The sequence below is a fragment of the Ceratosolen solmsi genome, unplaced genomic scaffold, assembly GCF_000503995.2.
Source record: "Ceratosolen solmsi marchali unplaced genomic scaffold, CerSol_1.0 scaffold43, whole genome shotgun sequence".
Classification (NCBI taxonomy): Eukaryota; Metazoa; Arthropoda; class Insecta; order Hymenoptera; family Agaonidae; genus Ceratosolen; species Ceratosolen solmsi.
Window position 1 is genome coordinate 920,833 of NW_011948431.1, and position 17,872 is coordinate 938,704.

A 17,872-nucleotide genomic window follows, 5' to 3' on the forward strand; every position below is an offset into this window, starting at 1 on the left:
CCGATAAACCAATGTGTTTCAACAATGGTTTATTTAACCAATGCAATAATTTATTTTACAGCTTTTCCTCGTTTTGTTCATTCATTTTTCAGCAATAAAAATCTAGCATAAATAAATCTTTATTTTATTCTAAAACTTTACTCTCTTATTCATAATTTGTCACGTTTAAACAAAAAGAAAAAAAAAAAAGAAAAAAAAACATTAAAAATATTCGAGTATTACATTTTTTCCTTAATCGTAAATTTAAGTAATTTATTTAAAAGAATAATTTATTTAACATTTCTTAGAAAAATTGAAATCATCTCGTACGCTGACATAAATTAACTTTTTCTTTAAAATGTAGACTCAATTTATAAGTTTTTAAAATTCTCTCTCTCTCTCTCTCTCTCTGTATTAAAAAAGAGCGTATTATAAATTCTTGAAAAGTTGGCAAACTTCAAAAATAAAATTTTCTGTTTCGAAGAAATGGATAGTTTCTACATTTGAAATTTAAAAAATCTTAACAATAGAGTTTAATACGAGATAATAAATTTATTTATGCTATGATGTGTTATTCCAGTTGTTTTTAAAATCTACGCTATATTAATAAAATGAATGGTACTTGATTAATTTTGATTCTCATCGATCGAATAACTAATATAAATGTTATTATTTTAAAAGATTTCACTCGTTTTCCAGTAAATTCAGCAAGGTTGGTTGAATATGATAATAAATTGATAAATATTTTCTACTTTATCTGATGCACAATAATAACTTTCAATATTATAATAATTAAATTATAATTTAACATTATTCTTTAACATTATGCTCTTATAGGAATTTTGAATCAATTCACTTTAAATGTATGTATGGAGTTCTTTAACGCAATATCACCAAGTCAATAATATTAAACTCACTTTATACAGTATAAATTAGATTTTTATTCCAATTTATTATTATACTTAAGGCTCTATTAAATTCTATGACCCTTCTAATTCTATATAATTCTATATTTATTAAAAGTGATCGAACATTGTCGTATTACTTGTTTGTCTCAATGTACATTATCATCAACATTGTGAAATGAATTTAAGTATTTAGAAGGTTTTTATTTCTGATGATTTTCTATTTATAAATTTTACTATTTTATAAAAGTAAGTGTATAGCAATTATTGCAAGTGAAGCAATTTTTAATAATTTTTTATAATATTTCGAAAGCAATGTAACAGTATTTTATTTATTTAATCAAACATGAAATGCTGTAAAATTTAATTAAATGGTATCCTAGTAAAGAATCATCAATGTCCAATCAATAAATACTATTTATAGATTAACGTATGTTTAAAATACATTCTTAAACAAAACTTTAAAGCATAAAACTTACCAATGAAGGAAATTTTGTTTTTAATCTTTTCGCTAATTAGTTAGCGTCTGTGTAATAGATATGGATGACTTTAAGTACGTAAATGGTTCGTAATACTCAAGCGGAATCTACGAATTTTAAAATATAAATAAAATATCTGATATTTAGATAGTTCATATTTCGTCATAGGCTACGAATTCTCATACCCAATTCTCCAATAAATAAAACGAATACAAAAGAACGTATAGATATATGTATGCACATGTATGTGTACATTTATATATCAATAAGAATTTGCGACTGTCAGTTTGGGTTTGTATAGTTACTTAATATTCGAAATTTATGATAAAAATTAAAAAGTTGGATAACGCCCAAAGTTGCTAAAAGTACTCGAATAAATAGTCATCGAGCCAGCGTGATAAATCTCGAGAGAGTTAAAGTACAGCGAGAAGTCGAAGTTTGCTACAAGCCGACGGCGATATCCAAAAGTGCTCGTATGATAGGAGAAGATAAATTGTCCTTGTTTCAGGCGGGGCAGTGATAACAATACCACCGACGAACGAAACTAAACGCGAGGGTGAAAAAGTCATGTTCTCGTGCGAGGCTAAAGCTTTGCCGGGTAACGTGACGGTGCGCTGGTATCGCGAAGGGGCCCTAATCTCCGACGTCTCGGAGCTGGACACCCGAGCCTCGGTCAAAATGAACGGGAGCCTCGTCATTGATCCCGTGAGAGCCGACGACTCCGGCATGTACCTGTGCGAGGTCACCAACGGCATCGGCGAGCCGCAGACAGCGAGCGCTTATCTCAACGTCGAATGTAAGTTATGATTCAAGCCATAAGTCGATTGTAACTTAATGTAAAATTTGAATGAAAATAGGGGCGGGGGGGGGGGGGGTGGAAATCCTTTTATAAGGTGATGTAATAACTGATGTACATGTACATGTTGGACATTGTACGGGAAAGTTATATATATTTTCGCCTTCTGGTCACTTTTAACTTGCTTTGCTTTGGCCATTTTCAATAAGATATTATATTGAGATAATTAAGTGCTCGATTGTCGGGGTAATGCGTAAATTAATTTCCTGAGAGATCTTAAATTCTTTATCTTCGTCATAAGCCATATGTATGCAGAAAATATAATATAATTCGTTGAATCGAGATGATGTCTATTCGAGAAGTATCATAGAGTAAAAACAATTTGTAAAAATGTAACACAATATATTATCCCATTATAATGATAATGAATCTTTTCCATTACTTCCGTTAATTAATATTATTGATTTATCATTATTAGATAATATATTTGATGAATTTGTGATATTAATTAAATTAATGTAAAATTCTAGCAACAATATTACAGTATATTAATATGAAATTAGCATGAATTACGCGAATAGAACTAACCTAATTATTACATTGTATATTATTAATATAATATTAATTAGAATAATTTCTATTTTTCATTGTATTTACAATTAAATTAAATGTATTTACTTGAAATTGGCGTTCGTTTCTATTTTTAGTAACATCGCAGCATAATTGTAAATAAGACGAGATGATATTTTTTACAAAAGTCTATGAATTAAGCTTCAGGATAATTGTAAAAATAAGCTCCATTGAAAGTATCAAAGCAATTAATATTTTATAAAAATTGATAAAAATAACGAGATATTCACTTGAATTACGCTTGAATGAAAGGAAAGAGAAGCCAATTTGGTTTCGCCCAATTTCGTTATAAATTGATAAAAAAAAAATAGATAAGATAATATGAGATTTAGCAAATTTATTTATAAGTTAATATACGATTAGACAGCTTACGCGTATAAATTGTACAATATACATCTGAACACAATAATAAGATTATCCATCTAACTTTTGATGCAAGCTTTTAACATTAAAATGCAGCATGTATTACCATTTTAATGCCAACCTATATAATTTTACTCTAGTACTAGTGCGAACCACATACATGTTAAGTTATTTAAAGGTTCATACAGATTTGAATAGATCATAAAATGCGTAATCTCTTTATTCAATGCTTCCCTTTACGTATGTAAATTCTAGAGAAAAGTGAAGAAAAAAACAGAACAAATGAGAGAGCGAGAGAGAGAGAGCGAGAGAGAGAGAGAGAGAGAGAGAGAGAGAGAGAGAGAGAGAAAGAGAGAGAGAGAGAGAGAAAGAGAGAGTGAGAATGGGGTAGTAAAGGGGGGAGGGGGTAAAGGAAGGGGGCGGCTAGGTTGGAGAAAAGGAAGAGAAAAAGGGCGGGGGGGTGGGGGGATCCGTCGTATCCGAAGGATCCGGGGTAGGGCATTTTATAGCGTCGATCGGTGCGTCCATAACGGCCAAAAAGCTCGCGACGAAGATGGAGGAGAATGTCGCTTAGCCTCGCCAAATGAAAAGCGTTTCATCGAGCAAATCTCTAACGAAACTTTCTCTCCAAAAATGGCCGAAACGCAGACTCAGCAAAAGTGACGTTCAATCCAACGACCCAGTACCTCCCGTTCCGCATGGCCGGGGTCGTGCACTGCTACATAAAGGCGAACCCGCCCTTGCAGTACGTGACCTGGACCAAGGACAAGCGACTCCTCGAGCCCTACCAAATAAACGACATAATTGTCATGACGAACGGCTCGTTGCTATTCACGCGAGTGAAGGAGGACCACGAGGGTATGTACGTCTGCACCCCGTACAACGCACATGGGACGCAGGGCAGCTCCGCGGCTATGGAGGTGCTCGTTCGCAACCCCCCGGTATTCACTATCGACCCCCAGCCGATGTATCAGCGCAAGGTCAGCGAAACCGTGGAGATGCACTGTGACGCCCAGGAATCCGAGGGTACGGAGAAGCCAATCATCACCTGGCAAAGGGTTAGTATATTTTTACATACTTTTCATTAAAACAGTGAGCCATGGATGCTCCCGCTCGTCGCTCCCTTATACGTCCTCGTAGACGATGATCATTGCTCGTGAAATGGGAATTTCGTCGGAGCAGTCGTCTAGCATAGTACATTCAGCAGGTCGTGAGCCATTTTTTTTTTCTTCGATACTCGCGGCTCCGTACAGTCGTGACACTCATCTCTCCAAATAGTTTGCAACAGTTGATTTATTTATTGGCTCTCCGAAAGCCCAACACTCGCTCGGGCGAATGTTAATACTATTAAAGCACGAGTGTTAGTAATAGTACGCGTGCGTCTAAATTCCTATATTCAATAACAATGAATTTTTGTTTTTGATACGTTAAGGACATTTTGCTGAGAAGATCCATTCAAAGCCAAGCCCATTAACATCCAATCGTTAAATTATTATCAGCTTTTCTATAATCGATAAACCAATAATCGATAACCCACCAACAATAAACCATAATATTTAGCCTTAATATTAATTTGAAACTATGACATTAATACGAATCAATCATACTGAGCGTCTTTCACGAACTTTATCAATAATCTATAATATTTAACTTTAAAATTAATTTAAAACTGCAATATTCGCGTTAATCAATCTTACTAAACGTCTTTCACGAAATTATTAAATCTACGTTGGCAAAAAAAAAAAAAAACAAAACAAAACAAAAAACAAAAAACCAAGGAAAAAAGAAAAAAGGAAAAAGAAAAGAAAAGAGGAAAAAGAAAAAAAGCAGGAAAGAAGTGGAAGGAGAAGAATAAGAATAAGAAGAAGAAGAAGAAGAAAAGAGAAAGTTTGTTTGATAAGTTCGATTCGATTAGATTAATTCGGGCTATATTCAACTCTTTGGAGACCCGACTGTCTCGGGAGTCCCCGGGATAGACTTGGCAACCCCCTCCACTCCCCGCCTACCTTCCTACTAATCCAGAACTGTCTATTAGAGTAAGACTGTAATATTAACTTACAAGAGAATTAATATTAACTCAGATGTAGAGTTAAATTGTGTTCTTACAACATAAATAAGCTTTCTTTTAAGCATAAGCCAATTACTCGTGGGTCGTGTCGCGTACGGCTGTTCTTGAAATTTCGTTAATTTCCATTGCCTCGGTGAACACAGTAATTTTACTTGGCTTACTCAATTATCTTTTAACATGAAAATGAAAATCGAAACATTTTGAATGGATAATTTTAAATGGATAGAGCAGACGTAATCGAATGTGTTATTCGAGTCGCTGTAAATTTCGCAAAAATTCGAATATACTCGTATTAATGTAATATTTTAATTTTTTCGTTAAGTATTAAAAATACAATTGAGAGTGCGCTTGAGTGAGTATTGTTTCTTTGGTTTTGTTCTTTCTTCGTCGTATTGGCCATCTAAACATGTTTACTACTGTCTACACGGATTTTTATGGGACGTAATATTTCACGTTCCCTTAAAATACTGCACCGAAAATTCGATAATACCCTTTATTATATTTTTATTATATTTACTTATTTTATTGCACAATATAAATTTGCGGTTGAGCTCTAAAAATAAAATTTAGAAAAATTTTATTTATTGCCTTGCTATAATAATTTCGGATAATCTAAAAATCTTTCGAAATATATAAATATGCGTGATATTGAAAATATTTCATGGTAGTCAATTGTTGTATTTACGTTTTACGATGTAAAATTGATTATAATTCGGAAATATCAGCCGCAATGTTTTTTACTTTCGTAATTGATTTAAAAATTTAATCTAACTTAGTATAGTTTATCGTGTATGTCAGGCACAATTCATTAGACAAATATAAAATCTATCGTATTTCTTTGGTTTCTACTTTTTTAATTTATCAATCGCGATACTCGAGCTCGTATGTTATTATAAATGTTAAGTAAATTCACGTGATTTTAGAAATGTTAATCGCTTTACTTTACAGCAGCCTCGAGGAAAAGATTTTACCGGTTAAATCGATTAATATTGTTGAAAGTATACGCTTCGATTTTCAATACTTTCCAAAACTTTTTAAAGTGAAAATCCATTGATAAACTAGCCAAATATCTAAATATAAAAGACTAATGGAAAGGACAAAAATATCGGCTCTCTTTAAACGCGACGTAACAGTGGTTATAATCGAAGCGTATAACGCGTTTGGAATTTATAGAAAGACGGTGAGCCATTGCCGCGTAACCGCGCCAAAGTCATCGGTGGCAACTTGACAATCGAGAGCCTGCGACGCCAGGACTTCGGTGCGTACCAGTGCGTAGCAGCCAACGAGGTGGCGACCATAATGAAAACGACGCAACTAATTGTCGAAGGGACGCAGCCGCACGCACCACACAACGTCACTGGAACCGCCGACAAGTTCTCCGTCTCGCTATCCTGGCTACCCGGATACTCGGGCGGACCCGACTATAAACAGGATTACACGATCTGGTAACTAGTAGTAGTAGTAGTAGTAGTAGTAGTAGTAGTAGTAGTAGTAGTAGTAGTAGTAGTAGTAGTAGTAGTAGTAGTAGTAGTAGTAGTAGTAGTAGTAGTAGTAGTAGTAGTAGTAGTAGTAGTAGTAGTAGTAGTAGTAGTAGTAGTAGTAGTAGTAGTAGTAGTAGTAGTAGTAGTAGTAGTAGTAGTAGTAGTAGTAGTAGTAGTAGTAGTAGTAGTAGTAGTAGTAGTAGTAGTTAGCCAACTGACACTCGAGCTCGCACCTGCACTCCTCCTCTCCCTTGGTACTTCGCCCTGAGCGTCAAACCAATCGCGCGGCTCTCGGAACTCTTTCGGCAAACCCTTCCGCCGATCGCCACTCCGATTACACGGACGGCTTCTCTTCATGCGTCATGTAACTCTTCGTATTTCACATCACAAAAGGCTATTTAAAGCACTAATGACGATGGAAGCCTTTATCTATTTCATTCAATTACAATTCATTCAACTGAATAACAACGAACAACGTTTTGTATTAAATTCCTTAAAGCAGCGACGAATTATGTATGACGAAATTAAATTCAAAGTTCATAATTTTCTCGAATAACTAGATCCTTTAACAATAATGCAATTACGATCGAATAGTACAAGAAAATATATTTATACGAAAACATATTGTTTTTAAGAGGAAAATAATGAAATACCAATGTCGTTATTGTAAGAAATGAGAAGCCATTATATATACTTAAATATGCTAAACTGCAATTTTACTTCGTAAAACTATTTAGTATTATTTATTCCACTTCCAGCTTACGTCTCATATTAATGTTTCTGGAAAAGTTCGGAACAAAGTATAAAAGTTCTATCTACGACTTTATTATTGTGGCCAACAAAATATATCCAAGCAAATTGAAGCCCAATATTATGGTAAAAGAAAATGGAAAAAAAAACTCTACGACAATTATGTCAGCAACGTACAGAAATTTCAAACTTATAAAATTAACTTAAAAACGTTTTGCATTTGTATTGATTAGAAGTTATTCGATATGGGCATTTGTAACGATTCAATTCATACAGCCTATCATGTTATATACTGTATGTTAAAGTATCCGTGTATATTTAAAAAAATAAATGTTATTTTCTATTGGTGAATATAAACCGTATTAATTTAAAAATATTAAAATTGTCGCACTTTGATGAATAAATATTCTTTTTTTTTCTTCAAAATTTATATAACAACACCGTTCGTAGTATAGCATAACGACAGATTTATTGAAATTATTTATGAACCCTGATATTCGTACATATATATATATATATATATTTTTTTTTTAAATGTATTTCACTCAATTTTGAAACTTATACTTTTTTTTTTTGTTTTTTCTTTCGTATAAATTACACATTAGAAACGCTTGCAAATCGCTTGTAACAGTTTTATTAGACTATTGATAAATCTGCATATCCATTATTAAATAGTAGAACAAATGCCTTTAAATCTTTATGAACCATTAATCTGAAAATAAATTAACAGCACGAATAAAAGATTCGATTTAGCTGATGAGCTAAATTAGCCCTTAATTATGCAAACACTGAATAATATGAAAAAATAATAACATGCCTCGCCCATAAATATACGATAATTGATTTTTGGAATTAATTTCTGCTTGGAAAGTACATTTTTATACAATAAACATATTGTAGATAAATCTTATGTGTGAAATATTTGAGAAATTTTCACTCGAAAACTGTATTGACCGAAATGCAAGATATTGTGAAATTTCTACAGAATCAAATTGTACAGGAAAATTTGTTGGAATTGGCAGGTATCGAGAAGAAGGCGCTCAAGATTGGAAAACGATTCCAGTAACGCCTTCCGGAAGTACAACTGTAACAATAAGCAGGCTACAATCAGGAACAAATTATGAATTTCAAGTCGTCGGGAAAAATGCTCTTGGAGACGGAATGTTCAGCAAAGTTATAACTGTTAAAACTCTAGGTAAGAAAATAATTATTTTTTAATCTAGTCTTTCTCCAGCCATATTGAAAAAGAAACTATCGTAATATGAGAAAAAGTACGTAATTTACTTTTCTATACATCAAAATTAATGTCTATTTAAGAAAATCCTCGTAATATAACAGGTGTGTTTTCTTTTTAAATGTAAAAAGTTAACTTTTAAAATAATCTCAACATTTCGATACTATTTCTATTATTGTTAATATTATGTTTTGAAGAGTTTTTTAAATCTCACAAAAGACTTGCACTGAATATTTATAATACACCCCCCGTAATATTTGAAAAAATAAATAATAAAAATTGTTGATTAGATAATTTAAACAAAATCAGATTTATCAGAACGCATATATATATATATATATATATATATATATATGCTTGTGTCTCATAAAAAAACTTGTCAAACGTGTTTTTCTTTAAATGAGCGATTCATCATAATATCCATAAATTATGATAAATCCCGCTCATCTTGAAATTTCAGTATTTTTTAAGCATAAAGTATAAAGTACTAAATTGCGTAACACAATTTACAGTCTCTTATAAGAAATTTAGAAACTGAGAACATAGTCCGCAAGTATGATAAATTGCTTATATTTTTAAATTTTATAATTTTTTTCATAACACTACGTTAAACATTTTTTTTATAATAGGCAAATATCACGAGAAAATTATCTTCATAATATCAAAATAAACTGATAAAATATTTTTTTAACATGATGAATTTACAATTCACAGTAAGCACAATATATATTCTTAATTTTGATAATAGTGACATAAAAAAAAAAAAAAAAAAAAAAAATTGAAAATATTTTAATACATGATATGTTTATTCTATTTTTATATTTTTTTAATCTAAACTAAGCTAAAGTATTTTAAGGTAAATATCATTTATCATGCTTTTACATCAGTATTTACTATATATGAAATGTACATTTCGTTGTTGAGGCCGAAAGTTAAAAACTAATATAAAACTTAGTGCATGGTACATATGATCAATTTGTAATTAATTCTCTTTTAATATTATTTATTAATCTTATATTAATAAAAAAAGTAATAACTGTGTAAGCAGAAATATATATAAATATATATATATATATATATATATATATATATATATATATATATATATATTTACATATATATTTATATTTGTATTGAACGCTTACACCGTAAAGTAAAAGAAAATTAATGAAAATTCAAAATTTTAATTCGAAGAAATTACTTTCTTACTTAGCTACAAATTACTTTAAAACGAAAACATTACTGACCTAATTATGTAAAAAGTAAGTTACAATCAATCTTATTATTTAAAAGTAAAGTAACATAATGAAGTCAAACTCAAAAGTTTTTAAATAATACGATTTTTTACTAACTTAAATCCTGTAATAAACAAATTTATAGATAATGTTTCATGTATCACGATAGATATTTTTATAAAGACTATGTTGTTGCAATATAAAATACGTTCATAAATACTAAAAATTAATATTTATTTCATCAAATGTTTATTCATGTTTGTGCAATCACAGATGTCGGATTACAAAAATCGACAATACCAACATCGAGTTCCGGAAATCAGCCATTAGGAGCAGAAGCAGACCAAATCGGTGGTATGTTTCATCAAATCTCATATAATTTAATACTTTATTTTTCAATGAAATAACTGCCAGCAAATAATATTAATTTATATTATTAATGTTTGATGCTTTACGTAGATACATTTATATCAATCAAATTTATTAATAATAAATATCATCTGCTTTAATGCCATTATCAAAAATCATAATCATTTTTCATGCATAAGTAAGACTTCTTTCTTAGGACTTCCTATTATCTTATTTAACTGAATTTCGTTTAAATTTTAATATCTTAATTAAATTACGTTTAATTTATAGATTAATTTTGCTATCCTACACGATATTGGTCTGTAAAAATGCAAACTTCTTACATGCTGTTGTTATTTATAAAACTTTAAAATTGCACTTTAATTTGATATATAAGAATATTCGCGATTGAAAGACACTCGCGTATAATAATCGATATAAAGCACGAAACATATAAAGATATGGTGTGCTCTACACCCGAAAATTCAAATCGCAAGATTTGCCAAGCAAAGTGCCGTACTGTTAAAAGCGTTTCGGAAACAAAGTTCTAAAGTTTGAAAAAGCTCGCCCCCCAGCCTTACAACCAACGGCATTTCTTCTATTCCGTCGCGACGTATCGTATCGACAAACCCATCGAACTATTCGCTCCACTTCCGCCTTTATTTCCTCTTCCTGAATTCGTCGGTTCATTGCTCGACATTTGTACACAATGACGTTCCTTGTATCTTCTTATTCCTTTACACATCTCTTTACTTTGCGTTACTTTGTCATTGGTTCTGACAATTTCCTATCGCTTAGCTTAACTTTTTTCTTTATTTCCCCTGCAATAGCGCCCATGTAAAGAAACAATTAGAGAATGCTTAAATGTATATTGTAAAATGCAAGCATTAAGAGCGATGAGACGAATGAAAATATTGACTCTGTATCATAAAGAATTACGTATTCTTATTGATATTGATCAAATATAATATTTATACGTTTTTCTGAAATGCGAAAATCTCATTTTTGTAACTTTACTGATCGCGCCAGATTAAACCATCGCGATAGCCTGAAAAATTCAAGCCAATACGCTTCTAATCGTATTAATTATTCGTTTCGTTATACAAGATTATTTTGTCGTAAGTATTCGATCATCTTCCCCTCCCCGTTTATCTCATTTTCGATATTTCTCTTTTACCGCATTGGCATTATTAAACGATTAATTGCGATAGTAGTGGTTTTGGAAACGGTATAAAGAAAGCTAAAAAATCGTCGTGGAATGTAATATAAAAGAGGAAAAGGTAGCATAAAAAGTGCGAATATCTAAACAAAAAGAGTATGAATGCTTGAACGAAAAGAACAAAATGCGACAATCAGAATCAGAAGAAAAAAAAGACAAATACAAGCGATATTGGGTATAGAAAGAGGAAAAATAAAAAAGAGAGAATAGGTATAGAGGAGTACGAAAAAAACAAGTAAGAGGGTGAGCAATGAACTTAATCTACTTAAAGCGAGTGCTGCAGTCCACCGAGAACAAAAGAAGAAAGTGAATGATAGCAACCATAGATAGAGATAGAGAGAGAGAGAGAGAGAGATAGAGATAGAGATAGAGATAGAGATAGAGAGAGAGATAGAGAGAGAGAGAGACAATGAAAGAGACAAAGAAAATAAAAAAGAAAAGCAGCAAAAGGGCCAGAGGGAACTTTATGCATTTTAACGAGCCAAAATGATGAAAACAACAATCCCCACGCTAATTTTGATGCGTTAAATCCACAGAGTCTAGGGGGAATCAGCTTTTGCCGCAGGGATATTGCGTGTTATGCTCTTTTCTTAGTTTGCGCTATTGAATTATTTTTGTATATAATACTTTAAAACGGAGAAAAATTTTTTTTTTAAAACATCTTGGTTATGTTTGCACGTATTTTTATAAGCACAATAACAATAAAGGCGAATCGAGCTCGTTAACCGCGAACAATATTTAATAAAATCGTTGGACAGAAAGGATCAGCATTTTTTACCGAATGCGAAGTTTTTCATCCCAATGCCGCTTCATTCGTGAATACCTCGCGATCCAACAAGAAAGTAAAGGAGTATCAATCTTACGCACATTTTTTATTTCACTAAATATTCGTTATTTTTTTAATACAATATATGTATAATATGTATGTTTGAATAATTCATGTGTCGAGAAAAGAATTAAACTTAGTCGTTCCATATTACTATTTTACCAATCGTTCAAAATATAATTCAACAATTTTAATTGAAAAAAAAAATTCGATTTACTCGCAGTTTGAGCACATTTAAATTTTTAAAAACATAAAATCTTCTATTGCATGATAGATCAAAATCATAATTACATTTACAATAATTTCGTTAAAGACTACTGTTGGAAAGATTAGTTTGTGGCTCGAACTGCCAAATTCAATAGTTCAGTTTCATCAGTCTCTCACCTTAGCGATGCTTAGGAAAGGAAAGGACATAAATGGAAGGACTCAAAGTATGTAAAAGTGCGTGTAACTTTGTTTTAAAACATCGTTTATTCTGTTTTATGAACAATTACAATATTGCAGTTCAATGTTCACTTATTGCGGGAGAGAGACAGAGAGAGAGAGAGAGAGAGAGAGAGAGAGAGAGAGCGGAATCGGTCGGAATCGGTCGGAATCGGTCGGAATCGGTCGGAATCGGTCGGAATCGGTCGGAATCGGTCGGAATCGGTCGGAATCGGTCGGAATCGGTCGGAATCGGTCGGAATCGGTCGGAATCGGTCGGAATCGGTCGGAATCGGTCGGAATCGGTCGGAATCGGTCGGAATCGGTCGGAATCGGTCGGAATCGGTCGGAATCGGTCGGAATCGGTCGGAATCGGTCGGAATCGGTCGGAATCGGTCGGAATCGGTCGGAATCGGTCGGAATCGGTCGGAATCGGTCGGAATCGGTCGGAATCGGTCGGAATCGGTCGGAATCGGTCGGAATCGGTCGGAATCGGTCGGAATCGGTCGGAATCGGTCGGAATCGGTCGGAATCGGTCGGAATCGGTCGGAATCGGTCGGAATCGGTCGGAATCGGTCGGAATCGGTCGGAATCGGTCGGAATCGGTCGGAATCGGTCGGAATCGGTCGGAATCGGTCGGAATCGGTCGGAATCGGTCGGAATCGGTCGGAATCGGTCGGAATCGGTCGGAATCGGTCGGAATCGGTCGGAATCGGTCGGAATCGGTCGGAATCGGTCGGAATCGGTCGGAATCGGTCGGAATCGGTCGGAATCGGTCGGAATCGGTCGGAATCGGTCGGAATCGGTCGGAATCGATCGGGAATCTAAGCTTTCGGCCATTCGGCTAAACAGCCTCGTAGAACTCTAAGCCTCGAGAACTCTGAGCCTCGAGAATTCTAAGAAGGTAAATGTAAACATTCAAGGGCTAAGGGGGAAATTAATGTGAAAAAAAAAATGTAAACCGATTGCGACAAACTATGACCTCCACTAAAATGCTTCAATTCCGACAACAACATTTATTCATTATCAATTGATGATTTATAATAATAATTTAAATAAATTATTTTGCTTCAATCATTTTTTTCTATATACGCTTTGTTAATAAGCCGTTATTAGATGCAGCAGTGTCAATCATGCTTATTCATTATTTCTATTGAACAATTAGTATAGAATGTCGACGAATAACGTTTACTTTATTTTACGCAATTTGACGATAATAAAGATAAAGCAGAATATATTTTGAACATTTTTTTTATTATTATTATGGGATTAAAATAAATTACTGTTATTGAGATTTATTGTCTGTAAAATTAGCATTCAAATTTATAAGAATAAAAATTTTATTTTCATTACAAAAAAATTATGTATTTTATATAATTTTATATAAGAGCTATTTGCCGTACTGAATTGAGCTGTGAAAAAAAGAAAAAAAAGAAAGAAAAAAAAAAGCTGTTATCGAATTATCATCATACACATTAGTGAATACATGAGACAATTGTCTTTATAGATATCAAATTTTCATTTATGTTTATTAATTCGCCTTTTTATTATTATGAATTCGCATCGTGATAGCATGGCATTATTTATTTAATCCACATATGTTCGCTATTTCCTATTTTCAATCAACTACACCTGCAATGCATATAATCGAAACATTCGATTTCCATTAACAATAAGTATTGAAATATCTAATAACAATTTGTTTTTTATGATTATATTGTTCAAATTATATAATTTTGCTTGTATAGATTAAATTCATCGCGTATTCTTTAATTGTTCAAATTATTGGCGTTGTTATTATGCAAATGTCACTTTACACATTGAAATTTAGATGAATCGATTATATAATAAACTTACGATGTGGACTAAAAAAAAAAAGTAATAAATGCATGTTTTACATACGGTTAATTCAATTTGTATTTCTTTAAATAATGTTGAGAGTATTTTCAGTAAATAGTATAATTAAGTAAATTGAACAAAGAACAAAAAAACAAAAAAAAAAAAAACAAATTTTTATAATTGTAATGGCATAATTTATTTATTATTTTAGAATGTAGTACATACCGCCATCTAGGTTACATTAGCCCTTAGAATGACATTAGCCTACACGTAAAAATTTGCTTGTTTACGTTATAATTGCTTAATGAAACAATAAGTCCAATGATTATTATGTAATTATTCAATTGTTTTTATTTTCGTTAAGCAAATATAACATGAGGACATATTCTTACAGGTGGGCTAAAGTTACCTTTAAGGAGCAAAGACAACCAAGCTGACGGTGGGTAGAGGACAGTAATTTACAAAATCATATAAAAGTCACGTTTAATGATTATTTTAATCGATGCCAATTTAGGACCAAGGCCTGGACCTCCAAGGAACGTATCTGTCGCGGAAATAAGTAATGGATTTCTTATAACCTGGATGCCTCCTCTTGAGAGGAGTCATCTTGTCAAATTTTACACCATTAACTTTAAAACCGACGGACCATGGAAAACTCTTAATAAGGGTCAAATTCGACCAGAAGATACAAGTTATCTGAGTAAGTTTGTTTCATTCCATTTTCAATAATATTATTAATGCACAAGCGACGAGTACAATCGGCGCTTTATCGATTCGAATCCTTAACACCGTAAAACTATATTCCCCCGTAAGAAGTTTCCTAGAAACTTATTTGAGTATTTCAATACAATTGAATATTTAAAAAAAAAAAAGTTTTTTTTACGGTACGCATTAAACTTATATTATTCTTATTGTACAATATAATTGACATAATAGTAATTTCACAAACGTTTAACATCTTACAAACGCTTTACAACTTCATTACATTAGTCATAATTAAATTAATGTAATTTATCTATACATAATCCGTAAAAACATCCATAGCCAAAATAATTGAAATGCGTTATATAATTTTGATATATTATATTATATATACGTTATAAAATATCAAGCATTTCGATAAGAAGATGAAATTCTTTTATTAACGGCAGAACTTTTAACTTTAAATGCAAGCATCTAGACTGTTTGTTGACATTGTTAGTGCAATCGTGTTGGACCGGGATCGATAAACCGCCAGTCTCGCAATGACAGGCGGCCAAAGCATTATTTGATTGGACGAATGCGCCAACCTTACCAATACCAATGCCATTCGCCCTTATTTTCAGTGAAAAACTTGGTCGGCGGCAGAACGTACTATTTCGTTGTTTTCGCCAACGCAACGGACAGTGCCGGTGTGAGCGATCAAATAAAATATTCCGTGCCGGCACGCGTCAAACAAAAAGCCATAACTGCCGGCGTAGTCGGCGGAATCCTCTTTTTCATCGTCGCGATAATCCTTAGCATATGCGCGGTCAAGATCTGCAACAAGAGAAAGCGACGAAAACAGGAGAAAGGTATGGTTACTCGGCATTTTATGCACTTTACAACTCTTCGTTATAAATTTTGGTCCGCACTTACGTTGGTCATTGTAAACATCGTTTCTCGTTAATTTATTATTGCTCTGAAGTTGGATCGAGTCTAATAGAACGAGTAAAGTTAATAATATAACTTGGATTAAGAATTTCAAGTACAAATGCATCGATTATCCACGTTAAGACTACATACTTTTCTTACCTCGTCAATATCAATTTCATTTTAAACTAAACTAATTTTATTACATTAGCAAATGTGACTTATAGAGAAATACGTTGCAATTAAAATGTTCCCATTTTTCTTGTTTTTCGTCTTTTTTTTTTTTTTTTTTTTTTTTTTTTTTTTTTTTTTTTTTTTTTTTTGTCACATTAATAAAATAAATTCACATTAAAATAATCATTAGTAAATTCATAATACTGCATAAATTGTTTGAACGCCTGCATTAAATTATCCGTATTTATCCTATGTATTTAATTGAACTTTGACGAAATAAAGCAGATAATATAATGGAGCAAAGAGACGTTAACATGAAAAAATTCATAAAATCAAAAAAAAATTCAAAGGATTGTTCCACGGAACTAAAGATACAGCCTTTTTTCATAATACTTAAATACTTTAATTTACTAGTTCTAATGACATAATTTCACGCGAAAGCTACACCGACAGCTAACGAGCCTATTGATTCACGAGCATTCAATCTTGCCTAAAATAATCTTGAAAACAATGAAATAATTTAAATAATAAAGGAATTCAATTTAGAGCCAAGCGCACATTATTATATTAAAATTCATTTTTATAAAAGCAATATTTATTACTTTAATAGTATTCATTGCTACGCTACAAGAGCCGGATAGTGAAAAAATTAAAAGTTTCTAGCTGTATTAACTTTGAGCGTTGCACGACCAAATATATATATATGAAATTAAATAAAACGGTAAAACGAGAAGCAATGTACGCGTGTGTAAGTATATGGAGTACGGACCGAGACAACCCGAATCCTGGAAACCGTAAGAGTCCCTTTTAACATAGTTTTGTAATATTGTAGAACTGCTTTCAGCGTATAACATGGTGACCTGCCGGGTAACGGACGCCCGAAATGGCGCAGGGCAGGGGCCCCAGGGAACAGTGCCTTTGAAAAAGTGAGTTTCTCTATGTGCCATCCTTGACTACAAAATATCCTCCTAAATAATAACGTAGAATTAAGAGTTGCGCTCAATATATTTGAGGAGCATTGTGAGATTATTATCGATAAGTTATAATGAGATCGTACTTGCATTGATTATTGCGCCCTCGTGATGAATTTCAAATGATTTCAATGACGTAGTTGAAAACTTTTTGACTATGTTAATTATGTCAGTATATGTAAAGTAAGCCGGTATGAGTATGGGAAATTCATTGCGAGTGATTGTTGAACATTGTAATGCGAATTACATAACTACAATATTAGAAGAAAATAGTTAAATTATGTAAATAATCACCCAAAATTATCGCCAATTGATACAACTTTTGTCATTTAGCTATATTTAGCGTTCGTTATATATTATTTGATTGATTCAAAGTAAAAGCAAATTCAATTACGTTCTCATGACTGTCAGAATATAGTTAAAGGTGTAGGGATTAAGGTTAAGAAATAGGAAAGAAAAGCACCGCAGTATTCGTTTTATCTTTCACTAGACTAATATAGAATTACTAAAATTTCAATACATACAATTTGCTAGATGAAAG

General features: G+C 32.3%; 1 protein-coding gene across 9 annotated transcripts in view; it reads left to right on the forward strand.

Moving 5' to 3' along the window:
- LOC105364156 (protein turtle) overlaps nt 1-17,872 on the forward strand; it is an 81,133-nt gene that overhangs the window by 56,320 nt on the left and 6,941 nt on the right. For 6 of the 9 annotated variants that reach the window (XR_912941.1, XM_011502019.1, XM_011502021.1 and 3 more), the window contains exons 5-12: nt 1,872-2,159; nt 3,801-4,210; nt 6,394-6,665; nt 8,474-8,646; nt 10,194-10,274; nt 15,090-15,275; nt 15,901-16,128; nt 17,193-17,286. Coding sequence is in view for 8 of the 9 variants with exons in the window: in XM_011502019.1 (XP_011500321.1) it covers nt 1,872-2,159; nt 3,801-4,210; nt 6,394-6,665; nt 8,474-8,646; nt 10,194-10,274; nt 15,090-15,275; nt 15,901-16,128; nt 17,193-17,286 (1,732 nt within the window). In the remaining variant the exon portion in view is untranslated. The remainder of the gene's footprint in view (nt 1-1,871; nt 2,160-3,800; nt 4,211-6,393; nt 6,666-8,473; nt 8,647-10,193; nt 10,275-15,089; nt 15,276-15,900; nt 16,129-17,192; nt 17,287-17,872) is intronic. The other 3 variants (XM_011502020.1, XM_011502027.1, XM_011502025.1) reach the window with 2 other exon arrangements.